The sequence below is a fragment of the Sus scrofa genome, chromosome 10 (assembly GCF_000003025.6).
Source record: "Sus scrofa isolate TJ Tabasco breed Duroc chromosome 10, Sscrofa11.1, whole genome shotgun sequence".
In the NCBI taxonomy this organism is placed as follows: domain Eukaryota; kingdom Metazoa; phylum Chordata; class Mammalia; order Artiodactyla; family Suidae; genus Sus; species Sus scrofa.
The window spans coordinates 29,231,559-29,246,157 of record NC_010452.4 but is presented as its reverse complement, the minus strand read 5'-3'; the positions used below and the strand labels follow the sequence as shown (position 1 = coordinate 29,246,157).

At 37.0% G+C, this 14,599-nt stretch overlaps 1 protein-coding gene across 3 annotated transcripts in view; it reads left to right on the top strand.

Annotated features, from left to right (window-relative positions):
• The window catches only part of NAA35 (N(alpha)-acetyltransferase 35, NatC auxiliary subunit), a 101,179-nt gene that overhangs the window by 76,552 nt on the left and 10,028 nt on the right, over window positions 1–14,599 (top strand). For all 3 annotated transcript variants that reach the window (XM_021064637.1, XM_021064639.1, XM_021064640.1), the window contains exons 14-17: window positions 3,028–3,134; window positions 8,302–8,368; window positions 10,088–10,186; window positions 11,026–11,204. In XM_021064637.1, the coding sequence (XP_020920296.1) occupies window positions 3,028–3,134; window positions 8,302–8,368; window positions 10,088–10,186; window positions 11,026–11,204 (452 nt within the window). The remainder of the gene's footprint in view (window positions 1–3,027; window positions 3,135–8,301; window positions 8,369–10,087; window positions 10,187–11,025; window positions 11,205–14,599) is intronic.

The window sequence follows — 14,599 nt, the reverse complement described above, 5'->3', positions numbered from 1 at the left end:
TACATCATGACCAAATGGATTTTAACCCCAGAATGCAAGGCTTGTTCAATGTTTGAAGTGTTATTTACCCCACAGTCTAAAGTCTCAATAGATTGAGTAAAACCATTTGACATAACCAATGTCCATTCATGATAAAAAAAAAAAAAAAACAAAAAAAAAAACTCAGCAAAACTAGGAATGGAAGGGAACTTCCTTAACTTGATAAAGGGGATGTACAAAAAACCTACAGCTAATATCATACTTGATAATGAAAGATTAAATTCTTTCCTCCTGGAGTTCCCATCGTGGCACAGTGGTTAACGAATCCGACTAGGAACCATGAGGTTCTGGGTTCGATCCCTGGCCTTGCTCAGTGGGTCAAGGATCTGGTGTTGCCGTGAGCTGTGGTGTAGGTTGCAGACGGGGCTCGGATCCCGTGTTGCTCTGGCGTAGGCCGGTGACTACAGCTCCAATTCGACCCCTAGCCTGGGAATCTCCATATGCCGCAGAAGTGGCCCTAAAAAAGGCAAAGAGACAAAAAGAAAAAAAAAATTCTTTCCTCCTAAGATTGGGGAAAAAGTATGTATGTCCACTCTCATCATGCCACTCTTATACAGCATAGTACTGGAAATCTGTGCCAAAGAAAAAAAGGCTGGAAAAGAAATAAAAGGCATACAGTTGAGAAAGGAAGAAAGAATGTTTGTTTTTTTTCTTTTTATAGGTAGCATAAATTTCTATGTAGAGTACCAAGGGATCTGCAGAAGTTCCTAGACCTGATGGATGAGTTTAACAAGGTCACAGGGTATTAGGCCAGTATACGAAATGAGCAATACAATGACCAATGCAAATCAAAAAATCTAAAACAGTGCACAATAACATAAAGAACCTCTAAACTGAAAAACTACAAAATTTTAATTAAAGACATCAAAGAGGACTTAAATAAATGGAGAGATATATCTTGTTTTTGGATTAGAAGAATTGCTTTTTTTTTTTTTTTTTTTTTTTTATCTTTTGGCTATTTCTTGGGCTGCTCCCACAGCATATGGAGGTTCCCAGGGTAGGGGTCAAATCAGACCTGCAGCCGCCAGCCACAGCCACAACAATGCGGGAATCCAAGCCACGTCTGCAACCTACACCACAGCTCATGGCAACGCTGGATCCTTAACCCACTGAGTAAGGCCAGGGATCGAACCTGCAACCTCATGGTTCCTAGTCAGATTCGTTAACTGCTGAGCCATGACAAGAACTCCAAGAATTGCTATTTTATTAAGATGTTAATTCTCCCCTAAATTGATGTATTTAGATTCAAAGCAATTGCAAAATTACAGCAAATTTTTTTAGATGTCTACAAAGCTGCCTCTCAAATTTATATGGAAAGGCAAAAGAGAACTAGTATAGCCAAAACAATTAAAAAAAAAAAAAAAAAAAGAACAAAGTTGAGAAACTCAACACTACCAGACTATAAGAGAGGCAAAATGAAGTACATAAGGATTAGTGGAACCAAGGGAAAACTCTGGAGAAGTTCTATTCTTTAATTAGTCCTTTATTATATGGTATTATATGTGAAACTAAAAACTTTTGGAAGAAAGGATAGGAGAATATCTTTGTGACCTGGGGAAGGTAGAGAATTCTTATATCTGACATCAAAAGCACAGTCGCAAAAAAAAAAAAAAAAAATGCCCATTTGATAAATTTGGAACTTTAATTATGTAGAAGACATTATTAAGAAAATGAGAAGAAATTCTCAGTAAGGCAAAATATTTGCAGATCATGTCTGACCAAGAACTTGAATCTAGAACATATGAAGAACTCTATAAACATAATAAGAAAATAGACACCTTAGTGTTTTAAATGGGTGGGGGAAGAAAAACATTTCATTTTTTTTTTTCTTTTTATGGCAGCACCTGCGGCATGTGGAAGTTCCCAAGCTAGGGGTCGGATTGGAGCTTCAGCTACACGACCACACCATAGCCACAACAATGCAGGATCCAACCACATCTGGGACCTACACTGCCAAAAAAACCATTTCAGCATGAAAAGATATTCAGCATTATTAGGGTTAGGGAAGTGCAAATTAAAACTGCAATGGAATATTATTCACCTATCAGAATATTTTTAAAATAAGGAAAAAGACAGGAAAACTGAAAATTTGATCAAGCACTGGAGAAGATTCATTACCGATAGGAATTTGAGGTGCTCTACCCACTTTGGAATGTGATGGCAGATTTTTATAAAAACAAATGCACAAATCTTACTGTTGCTTGTTCACCTAAGTGGATTATCACATTCTCCTAGAAATCTGGATGCATGTGAATGTTTAAAGCTGTTTGGTTCATGGGCACCAAAAACTGGAAACAACCCAAATGTGTTAGGAAATCAAGTAAGGTATATATTGTATAGTAAATATTAAAATACATGGAGATTTTTTTTAAGGGAAGAAAATTAAATGTGAATTATTATTAACTAATGTATTTTAATAATTTATTATTTTAAATATATTTTTCCCAACTTCAGAAGGTTTGTGTTCCCATGTTTTATAAAGATTATTAACCTGCTTAATATTTATAATCATTAAATATTTCATAATTTATGAAATCCTTGTATATTAGCTCATTTGACGTATTCAGACTGATCAGTTCATTTTCACTAGTTCAGCATTACTACTCTTGGTCTGAAAGATTTTTTTTTTTTTTTTTTGGTCTGTGCCTGTGGCATGTAGAGTTCCTGGGCCAGGGCTCAAACCCACAGCAGTGATGTAATCCACAGTAGTGACAATGCCTGTTCCTTAACCACTAGGCCACCGGGGAACTCCAACCTGAGAGATTTTTTTTCTGCACATTTTTTGTTCTCTTGCATAATAATACACCCTCAGTGAAGTTATAGAGGCAGTGATTTATAAACATTTTCCACCAACTATTTGTATTTTAATCTCTTTTGTATTCTGTGGCATTTATAAGAAGTATGCTCATGTCACAGTAATGACAACTGGATGTGCCATATGTCAAGATTGTTGACAGTGTTAGTAATATGTATAACATTTATTTTAAGACCACTTTCCTGGTGGATAACAAAAAGGTCTTTGGAACCCATCTCATGCAAGACATGGTGAAAGATGCACTCCGGTCTTTTGTCAGTCCTCCGGTGCTCTCCCCAAAGTAAGTATTATAAGATGTTTTATAGCCTGTGTATTTCTTAAAAGCCCAAATTCTCTGTGCTCCTTTGTAGCAAAGACATAAAAACTGTTGGAATTACGTCTCCATATTAAAAATAATTCAATCATGTTAAAATTAACTGATTTCTGCTACATATTATTTGGATTGAAATTGAGGTTTTTGTGAAGTTGATATTAGGTGTATGAGAAAAGCTTACATCAAGTTATCAGAAATTCAGCAAGTTGTATTGACCCTTACTGTGTACAAAGCACTCTGCTAAGTAGGCACTTTGGGAAATAATTATAAAAAGCAAGATAAGATTTCTTCTCAATAATGTGAGTCTAAATAGAAGATGCGGATAATTGGTCCTTATAGTTATTTGGGAATATTCCCCCAAAACGTGCCACCATAAAAAGCTGGAAAGGATTGTTTGACATTTCTGATGTGGAAGGAAGAAAGGAATTATTCCTTAGGAAAGAAACCAGCATGTGAGAAGACATGGTATATGAAATTATATATTTTAAGAATAGATATGGTTCATTGTTCAATTTTTGTATCTTTGGTTGGTTCTCCAGAAGCTGACCCTGAGACAAAGATTCATGTAAACGTAATTTAGAAAGTAATTCCAGGGAAACTCACAGGGTTGTGGGCAAGTGGGACATGGAAAGGAAGAAAGCCACATGTCTTCACAGAAGATAACTTTGTTCAGTCCTTTCAGGGAGCCCTAGAGATTATACCTCAGAGTTGACAAGCTGTCCCTTGTTAGGGACAAGGGAGCTTAAGAATGTGCACATCTGGCAGTTAAAGATTGCCCCTGGGGAGACATCCTCTGTGTTGGTTACATTTCTAGTTTTATTCACAGTAAAAGGCAAAATGCTTAAGTGAGCCTCTGAGCCCCATGACTTTCCTGATGCTGTTCCCAAAGATTAGGTTCTTGTCTCACAGAAGAAGTTCAGAAACGAGATGGTAATTAAGAGAGAAAAGTGAGGATCTATTTAAGTGAGAAATATACATCTTAAATAGAGGCGAGCAGCTGCTCTGCGTTTCTCTGGCACATCAGTTATAAGGGGCATCCAACTGCATGGGCAGGACATTCACTGGGAAGATGGGGTTCAGGGGTCCTGTTCCTTTAGTTTCATACCAGCTCCACCTTACCGAAGGGAGGAGGGATTTTGTTTGTTTGTTTGTTTAGCTTTTATTGTGAGTTGGTGCATGATAGTTACTTATCTGCGTAGCTAATAATTTTATTATAATGATATAATGAGCAACAGGTTGCATTCAAACACTGGGGATTCTTCCCCTTTCCCCCCCCCCTTTTTTTTGCTTCCAGGGCACTTACCACCCCCAAAATGTGTGGTTTCCTGTCATTCTGAAGGTTCCTGCTTTTCTTTGTCTGCCCATGGATCCTGCTGTTTGCTTGATGTTGGTTTCCTTCCATCTGGCCCCATGCCCTGCTTCTCTGATCATACCTTTTAACTATCTGCCTGCTGCAACAAATGCCTTTCTGACTTTCTTTTACTAATGTCCCCTCATTTTTGCTTCAGCCATACTGGCTTCCTTGCTATTCCTGGAATATACTATCTCTTTCCCTGTAGTCTTCACACACAATCTGGGGTAGAGAGTATTTTCCTCAAAAATCCCCAGGGTTGACTCTCACTGCTTTAAGTCTGTTCACTGTCACCTCAGCAAAGGCTACCCTTATCAGTCAATTTAAAAAGTGAAAACCTTCCCCATTCTCAAAACCAGCACAGCACTCCATCTCTCTCTCCTGTAACAGTGATCTTCTTATATACTGTATGTAGGGGGGTTCCCAGACTCAATTCCTAGTGTGTCTGTCTCTCTGCACTTGTGTGGCCTTCCTTACCAAAAACATTGCTCAGGTGCCAGGAGGGCGCCCAAGACAGTTCTTTCACTGTCTACCCTGAGATAGAATCAGTTTTCCACAGGCCTATAAGACCACCCTGCACTTCCCAGGTTATTACCTGTGCTTCTCATTGACCGACCAAGTGGCTGAAAATTAGAGGTTCTGACTCCCTCCTCCTCAGGTATAATTAATTTGTTAAAATGATTCACAGAGCTCAAATACAGAATTCACAATACACAAAAAATACAAGTTGAATGATTACGATTGAGATTAGACTCCAGTTTTGAATGCTTTGGTAAAGTTTGATCTTTATTTTATGGTCAGTGAATAACTGATTGAGTTTTTAGGAGGGAATTGGCATAGTAGAATATGTATTTTTTTTTAATTGGAGGCAAATTGATAGTAATAATTGAGGCACAGTGTTTAACCAGGCTGCTTCATAGTACACGTAAGAGATGAGGAAGGATTAAACTCAAGGAATATAAAGGAGAAGACACCGCAGGGGAACCTAGGCCACATTCTGAAAGTTGTTGACTATAATTTCAAATCCTCCTCGTTCACCCCATCCTTTCCCTTAACTCTGGTCCTAGGGGTGACCACTGTAAGTTTATTTTATTATGTTAAACTTCACATAAATTTTGTTGCCATATATATTTATATATATATATATATATATATATATATTTTGTTGCCATATATATATATATATCCTTTTGCCACATAGTTTTTCCATTCAGCATTAGAGTTTTGAAATTGACCAAGTTTATCCATGCAAATTTATTTTGTTCATTAAAACTATTCTTTGTACTGCATTTCATTTTGCTATTTCTCTACATTTGGACATTTACCTTGTTTTTAATTCAGTTCATTACTGGAGTCAGTGCTGTGGTGAACATCTTTGAAGTGTGTCTCCTTATGCACATAGACTACATATTTTAAAATACAATTAATTGCTGATCATGGGCATATGCATCTTCAGCTTTACTAGTTTTGCCATATTACTTTCCAAAACGATTGAATTAATGCCAGCCAACAGTGTATAGATTCTGGTTTCCTCATCATCTAGGTATTATCAGACCTCTTAGTTTTTGACAATATGGTATATGTGAAATACTATCTACATCCTCCAATTTGCATTTTGTCTTTTCTTTTTAACAATTTTTAACACTTGATTCCACATCGTCACTCTTATCATTATCCATTTAGATTTAACTACAGTTTGATCCTCATTATTTGCAGTTTCTATGTTTAATAATTTGCTTACTTGCTAAAATGTATTTTTAACCCTCAAATCAATACTCACTCTCTCTACTCTTGCCATCTTCATGGACATGTGCAGAGTGGCACAATATTTGAGTAGCCTAATGCTGAAGTCAAACAAAGACAACATTGCTTTCTTGTGTCTTACAGTATAAACTCTATTAGATGCTCTTTTTTTGTGCTTTTTTTGGTGATTTTGTAGTTTCATGGTGGTGATGTGCTATCTGGTGTCCCTAGCACAAGAAGGCTATAGTGTGCCTTACAGAGCGATTATATGATACATGTTTATTAGAGGTTTGCTCAGACATGTGTTCATTGCTGATCAATCAACCATATACAATATGTACAATATCTTCAAAAAGAAATAGAGGTTAACCAAGGTTATATAGTGACCAGTTGATTAAAATGTAATCAGAGGCCGACAGGAATCTGATCCTGTATTTTGCCTTAGCAGTAGTGTTTCAGTATTCTCTAATTCAGTGTCCACAGCAATTTTACAGAACATAACTGTCATGAACTCTGAGAATCAGCTGTATATATAGCGAAGTTCACTGTGTGGTAGCCCGTAGATGTTACTGTGCTGTTTAAAAAATTCCAGTGTTATGATGAGTAATCTGTTAATTGATCTGATTCTTTCTTTTCCTTTATAAGTGATTTGATACTTCTGGAGGATTATAGAATTTCTCTTATTTTAGGAGTTCAAGAGTTTTACCAGAATGTTCATGTGTAATTTTCACCTATTCCTACCTGGAAATCAGCCTCAAGTCTTCAAATCAGATCATTTTTTCCATATTGTTATTTCATTATTATTTATTTAATTATAATTGTCTCACCTTCATCTATTTCTTGTTCTTTTTTTAAGAGCTCATTATAATAATCTGTTTTGTAGATTCTTTTCTTCTGTATTCCTCATGACATTTATCTCTTATTTCTGCTGTGTTGTGAGAAAGTTCTTCAAGGCTACTGTGAACATTTTTAAGTGCTTTATTTTTGTCACCTTAAGTAATTTTCTCACTTTGGACCTTCCAGCACTTCTGTTTCACTGCCACCTGTTCTCAGGTGGCCTGCCTTTTCTTTCTCTTAGCTGCTGGATGCTTTATCATTTTCCATTGCATGATGATGGCTCTGTTTAACTTGGAGGCTTTGGTCAGATTGCTCAGTTATGGCAAACACTTAGGAGTAGCAAATTATCAGCCCTTTCAGTCCACCAGGAAAATGTCTTTGCTTCTTCCCATCTCCTTAGGTGCTAATACTACTGTCCTACCGCCTCAGGGAAAGAAAAAAGAAATCTTTCCATCTATGCAGGCCTCGTATTTCCTCCAGGGCCAGGCAGATAGCAGATCCTCCCAGACTGCTCAGGAAGGCCTTTCTCAGGAAGTAATTCTTTTAACTGAGATAAGGAGCACCACAGGGAAACTACTTTGTGGAGATATAAAATGAGGTACCCTTGGGATGTATAGGTGATGATTATGGCCAGTGGTTGGAAATGTTTGTGTGTCTTCAAAAAAGTCAGATTCTGTATAGTACATGGGTTTTTTTACTGCAACCCTCAGCATAATGCAAGTTCTCAGGACAGGGATCAAACCCACTCCATAGCAACATCCTGACCCATTGCAGTAAAAGCACCAGATCCTTAACTCACTGCACCCCAAGGGAACTCCAGTATTTTTTAAAATAATTACTGTTGTGACCACAGTCCATGAGGGTACTAACTATAGCAAAAATAAATGATACTGGAATAGGATCAGGCAAAAGTGGAGCCCTGGAATTTTCCTTCTTTCCTGTTGGTCTTATAGGCTCCAGCTCTTAATTGTCCAAATTCCTTTAGAACAATCAAGGAATTGGAACCGTTGCACTTTTGTTACTTGAGGAACAAACAGGAAATATTTACTAATCTAATCCTAGCAGTCTTCAACCTAATAATGTTATTTAGTTCCATTTTCTCATTTTTCCACCTTCCCTATGTGTTGGTAGCACCTACAGTAATCACTGTTTCTTTTCGTAGGCCAAATAGTTTAATAACAAGAATATTATCTTATCTTACAGATGCTGCCTATATAATAATCACCAGGCTAAGGACTGTATTGATTCCTTTGTTACTCACTGTGTTCGGGTAAGAACTACCATTTAGGTCATTGTGGTGGATACTTAAAAATTGTGGAGTACAATACCTTTAGTAGCATTAACTTGGCTATTTTATTCATCTAGCATTTTTTATTCATTTTCACTGAATAAGTAGGAAATTTCTCTCTCTTGTTGTACTCGAGTAGATAGCTTTATAACGTGTAGTCTTCCTGGAAGGTTCTTAGATTCTAAGACATCATACTCTTCACCATAACCTTTAGGGACCACAGAAATAAGATAAACTATGACCCCCATCTGAGAAAAAAAGATTTCATATTTTTTTGTAAATTGACACAAAATGTTTAACTTATTTTGGACCTCATAAACAGGGAATATGTGTGACAATATGTGCTTATTTTTATACTGCCTTAATGATTAGGATTATAGTATAATTAAAATAATTTTAGAAAACAAAAACCTTGTAGTTGGTTAATTATAATCATTCTTATTTAATTAAAATCTCTTTATAGACAGCTCTTTTGAGCATAATTCCAGTTATTTTATATATTTTTTATATGGCAACATAGTATGATGAAAGGAAAATCAGTTTTTATCCAGATTTTATTTTTATCACTAATATTTTATCATTATCAGGCAGATCACTTCAGTTTTTTATAAACGTCCCAATCTTTAAAAAGTGAAATGTTGGAGTTCCCGTCGTGGCGCAGTGGTTAACGAATCCGACTAGGAACCATGAGGTTGCGGGTTCGGTCCCTGCCCTTGCTCAGTGGGTTAAAGATCCGGCGTTGCCGTGAGCTGTGGTGTAGGTTGCAGACGTGGCTCAGATCCCGCGTTGCTGTGGCTCTGGCGTAGGCCGGTGGCTACAGCTCCAATTCAACCCCTAGCCTGGGAACCTCCATATGCCGCGGGAGTGGCCCAAGAAATAGCAACAACAACAACAAAAAAAGACAAAAGACAAAAAAAAAAAAAAAAAAAAAGTGAAATGTTAATACTGTCTCTGTACCTCTTATAGGCTACTTGTTGATTAAACAAGATAATATCTGCCAGAGCATACAAATGTAAAATATGACTATCCTTAAAAAAATCTTAAAATGTGTACTTCTTAAATCAGAGTATCCTGCTTTCTGTGTATTGTCTGATTCATGAGGTGTTACAGTATTTTATATGAGATTACTCTATAGATAAAAAGAGGAATAAAGAATCTTAGAGTTTATAGGTATTGGCCATTATCTAATTATTAGGCATTCTGGTATATTTAAAGCAGCACAAAAGTATCAGCCTTGAAAAAAGTAGAAAAAAAACTCTCTTGAAATTGTGGGAAGATATCTAAGGATTGAAGGAATGTGTCTTTGGTTGGTTGGTTGTTTGGTTTGTTCGTGCCATGCCCATGGCATATGGAAGTTCCAGGGCCAGGGCTTGAACTCAGGCCACAGCAGCAACTTGAGCCACAGCGGTGACACCACCAAATCTTTAACCCACTGTACCACCAGGGAACCCCTGAAGAAAGATATTTTTGCCATATGAAAACAAGTTTCATAAAACAGCCACTTTACTGTAGCTATTCTATATTGAATTCTAGTATTGAATTCCCTAAAAAGAAACACCTATGTAAAAATTATGCATAAGCATGATTCTTCTATACAAAACATTTTTTCCCTTAAGATTTTGAAAACTTGGAATGATGTTAATATTTTTTAGTATCAGAAAATTTCATATTGACAGTTAATAAATTGTATGTGTATTGCAGCCATTCTGTAGTCTTATTCAGATCCATGGACATAACAGGGCTCGGCAGAGAGACAAGCTTGGTCATATTCTTGAGGAATTTGCTACCTTGCAGGATGAGGTAAGAGCCAGCAGTTTGCCCTCCCTTCCAAAATTAACCAGTTTTTCAGAATAATGACTATTTTTCAGTATGGTAAATGAATTTCTTTTTCACTTACAAGGTAACAGATACATGTATCAGAGGGTTTACAAAAAAGAACAATAATCGAAACTAGAAACATTTTTTTTGATAATCAGCATAAATTATAGAATGTGTAAAACTATAGTTAGAGCAAGTTTACACTGTAATAAAAATATATTAATCTTCAAGTGAATTTGTGAGCAGCAGCAATATTAATAATATAGCTAAAGATCTGAAGTCATTTATATTTTTGTACTATAAAATGGATATCTTTTTAACTTAGAAAGTGTTTAGATAACTCTTACCATTTGAGAGATGAGAAATTTGAATGTAACCCTAACCAAAGGTGCATTTGAGAGTGTGGATTCTTTTATTTTTAACTTTTTTATTGAAGTATAGTTGATTTGGTGAGATTTAGATTTTCTGCTCATATGCTATTTTTAACTTTTTTTTCTTGCTTTTTAGGCCCGCACATACGGCATGTGGAAGTTCCCAGGCTAGGGGTTGAATCGGAGCTACGGCTGCTGGCCTACACCACAGCCACAGCAACACAGGATCTGAGCTGCTTCTGCGACCTACACCACAGCTCAGGGCAATGCCGGATCCTTAACCCACTGAGCAAGGCCAGGGATCAAACCCACACCCTCATGGATACTAGTCAGGATCATTACCGCTGAGCTACAATGGGAACTCCTTAACTATTATTTCTTGTGTAATTCTTTGATTACCTTAAAAATAAAGTTAATTTTTTATGATTTTATTTTATGTGTGTGTGATAGGCAGAGAAGGTTGATGCAGCCCTTCACACTATGCTGTTGAAACAGGAGCCCCAGAGGCAGCATTTGGCCTGTTTAGGTACCTGGGTCCTTTACCATAACCTCCGAATTATGATACAGTATCTTCTAAGTGGCTTTGAATTGGAACTCTACAGCATGCACGAGTACTATTACATATACTGGTAAGAGAATAATTGGAGTTAAAGTGGGTGGTGGGTGGGGTAGATAAGATCTGAGAGAGCATCTACAGAGTGTAATTTTAGGGCATTTTTTTTTTTTTTTTTTTTGCTTTTTAGGGCTGCACCCGCAGCACATGGAGGTTCCCAGGCTTGGGGTTGAATTGGGGCTGCAGCTGCCGGCCTACCCCACAGCCACAGCAACGCAGGATCTGAGCTGCGTCTGTGACCTACAGCTCACAGCAATGCCAGATTTTTAACCCACTGAGTGAGGCCAGGGGTCGAACCCACCACCTCATGGTTCCTAGTCTGATTTGTTCCCACTGTGCCACGACAGGAACTCCTAAGGCACTTGTTTATTTAGTGTATTTGAACTTTAGTTGTGGAACAATTGAAAAATATAGAAAATTAGAGCTAGATCATTTTGAACATCTAAAGTGTCATATTTTTCCTAGCCATGTGAATATTTGTTTAAAAATTACCAATGAAAATGGCTTCAAAGTAGATGGATTAACTGGAGAGCTTTAATCTGTTTCCAAAGAGAAAAATAAACATATGTTTTGCTCTGATGTCAGTGATGCTTAGGTGCTAGCTGTGGAATGTACTTAACTGAATTAAAGTTCAAAAAATTTTTTTTTCTTTTTTTCTTTTTAGGGCTACAGCTGCGGCATATGGAAATTCCCAGGCAAGGGGTTGAATCAGAGCTGCAGCTGCCAGCTTATGCTACAACACAGTATCCAAGCCATGTCTGCAACTCACACCATAGCTCACGGCAACACCAGATCTTTACTTAACCCACTGAGCCAGGCCAGGGATTGAACCCGCCTCCTTATGGATACTAGTTGGGTTCATAACCTGCTGAGACACAACAGGAACTCCACAGTTCAAAAGTTGAACCACATCTTTTGTTTGAGAAGAGATTATGGCTAAAATTATCATTGGGAGTATAATTGTTGCAAACTGTGGCCCTGAAGATTTGTTTCAGGAGCTTTGAAGGAGTTGATAAAAGATAGCTTCAGCAGAGTAGTTTTTTGCTTTCACTTGGAGATGAAATAAATTAACTTAGTAAGAGGATGCTTGAGAATATTTTAGGCATGAAAAAGCTGTCACAGAAAGAAAATAAGAAAATTGAGAGCTAATGAATCCAGTTATTTTGCATCTTTTTCTTAGTCTAGCAAAGTGTAGTGATGATTTTAAAATAATAATGATCTATTGTTGCCCATTACAAACAACTAAGTTTAGTGTATTAGGTATTTATATACTTCATCTTTCTAACTCATTTAAATTAATTTATTATATATTCCCTGGAGTCACTGTTACGGAGGAAGGAAAGTATTTTCCATACTGTTAACATGGTTGTTTTGTTGTTCTTTTTTTTAACTGACGTATAGTTGATTTACAGTGTTATATTAGTTTCACATGTATAGCAAAATGATTCAGTGATTTATATGCATATAAATACATATATATATTACTCTTTTTTCAGATTCTTTTCCCTTATAGGTTATTACAAAATATTGAGTATACTGCTATATAGTAGGACATTATTGTTTTTCTATTGTATGTATGGTAGTATGTATTTGTTAATCCCAAATTCCTAATTTATCCCTCTCCTAGCCTTTTCCCATTTGCTAATAACTGAAAGTTTATTTTCTATTTCTCTTTTGTATATAAGTTCATTTGTCTTTTTTTCCTAAGATTTCACATATAATCAACATTACATGATATTTGTTTTTCTCTGACTTTCTTCACTTAGTATATTATCACAGGTCCATCTAGGACCATACTAGGTCCATAGCATCACTCTAGGTCCATCTGTGTTACTGCAAGTCGCATTATTTCATTCTTTTTTTTGGAGGGGCGGGGGAGTGCTGTGCCCAAAGCATGCCGAAGTACCTGGCCAGGGATTATAGCTCTCTGGGCCAGGGAGCTATAATCAGAGCCACAGCAGTGACAGTGCCATTGAGCCACCAAGGAACTCCTAGTTTATTCTTTTTTTATGGCTAATATTCTACTGTGTGTGTATGTATGTATATATACACACACACATATACATACACACCACATCTTTATCCGTTTCTCAGTCGATGGACGTTTAGGTTGCGTCCATAGCTACTTGAAATAGTTCAGCAGTGAACATTGGGGTGCATGTATGTTTAATTGTGATTTTCTCTGGATATATACCCAGGAGTGGAATTGCTGAATTGTGTGGCAACTCTGTTTTTAGTTTTTTTAAGGACCCTCTGTACTGTTTTCCATGGTAGCTAACATGCTTTTGTTATCATGGCTGCCAGAACTCTTAACAGGTAATTTTTGGTTATGAAAATTGAATCAGAGCATCAACTATAGTTATGTGAGAATAATGTTATTTTATATATCCTCTATATTTGTATAAATAACAACTTTTACCAACAGGTGTTGTTATAGCTACTTGGGATTTTTTTACTATTGTTAATTCAAACTAGACACTCTTCAAACGAGTCCTTTTATAGGGGAACATGCTCAAGTTTTGTGTTTTGAGGTGCCAACTGGAAGCTTTTGTGCTCTTGATTTCTCAAAATATAATTTTCATATGTTCTTTGGCACAAAAAATTAGCAAATGAATGATGTTCAGATAAATATTGGATATTCACCTGTATACTTCATTTCTTGTTAACAAACGAAATTTTAGTTCTGTTCATAAGTACCCTTGTGGTCTACTTTTTTTTTTTTTTTTTTTTTGGCTTTTTTGCCATTTCTTGGGCCGCTCCCACGGTATATGGAGGGTCCCAGACTAGGGGTCTAATCAGAGCTGTTGCTGCGGGCCTACACCAGAGCCACAGCAACGCGGGATCCGAGCCAAGTCTGCAACCTACACCACAGCTCACAGCAACGCTGGATCCTTAACCCACTGAGCAAGGCCAGGGATGGCACCCGAAACCTCATGGTTCCTAGTCGGATTCGTTACCCCCTGAGCCACGACGGGAACTCCCCTTGTGGTCTACTTTCATGTTAGTTTTAACTGCTGCTTAGTTTCAAAATTACAGGTTGGGCTCCAACATTTTCACAAGATAGATGTTGTTCTTGAACATGAACCCTTTTAAAATCAGTAGAACACAGTGATTTTTAAACTTTAACATGCATCATAATCACTTGGAAGGCACATTAATCCTGGGTTCTGTTCCTGGAGTTCCTAGTTTAGAAGGTCTTGTGTGGGATCCACCCAATCATTTGCATTTCTAATAGTTCCCTGGTGATACTACTACTGTTCCTGCGATCACAGTTGAGAACTGGTATAGAATATTAGCACTCTGCTCACCTTAGATATAATCGTGTATTAATTTTGATTAAGCACTTAATTAAAAGCTCACTGACATTTGAAAGGAAAAGCCTGAATGGTGCCAGCTGTCCCCTTACTCATC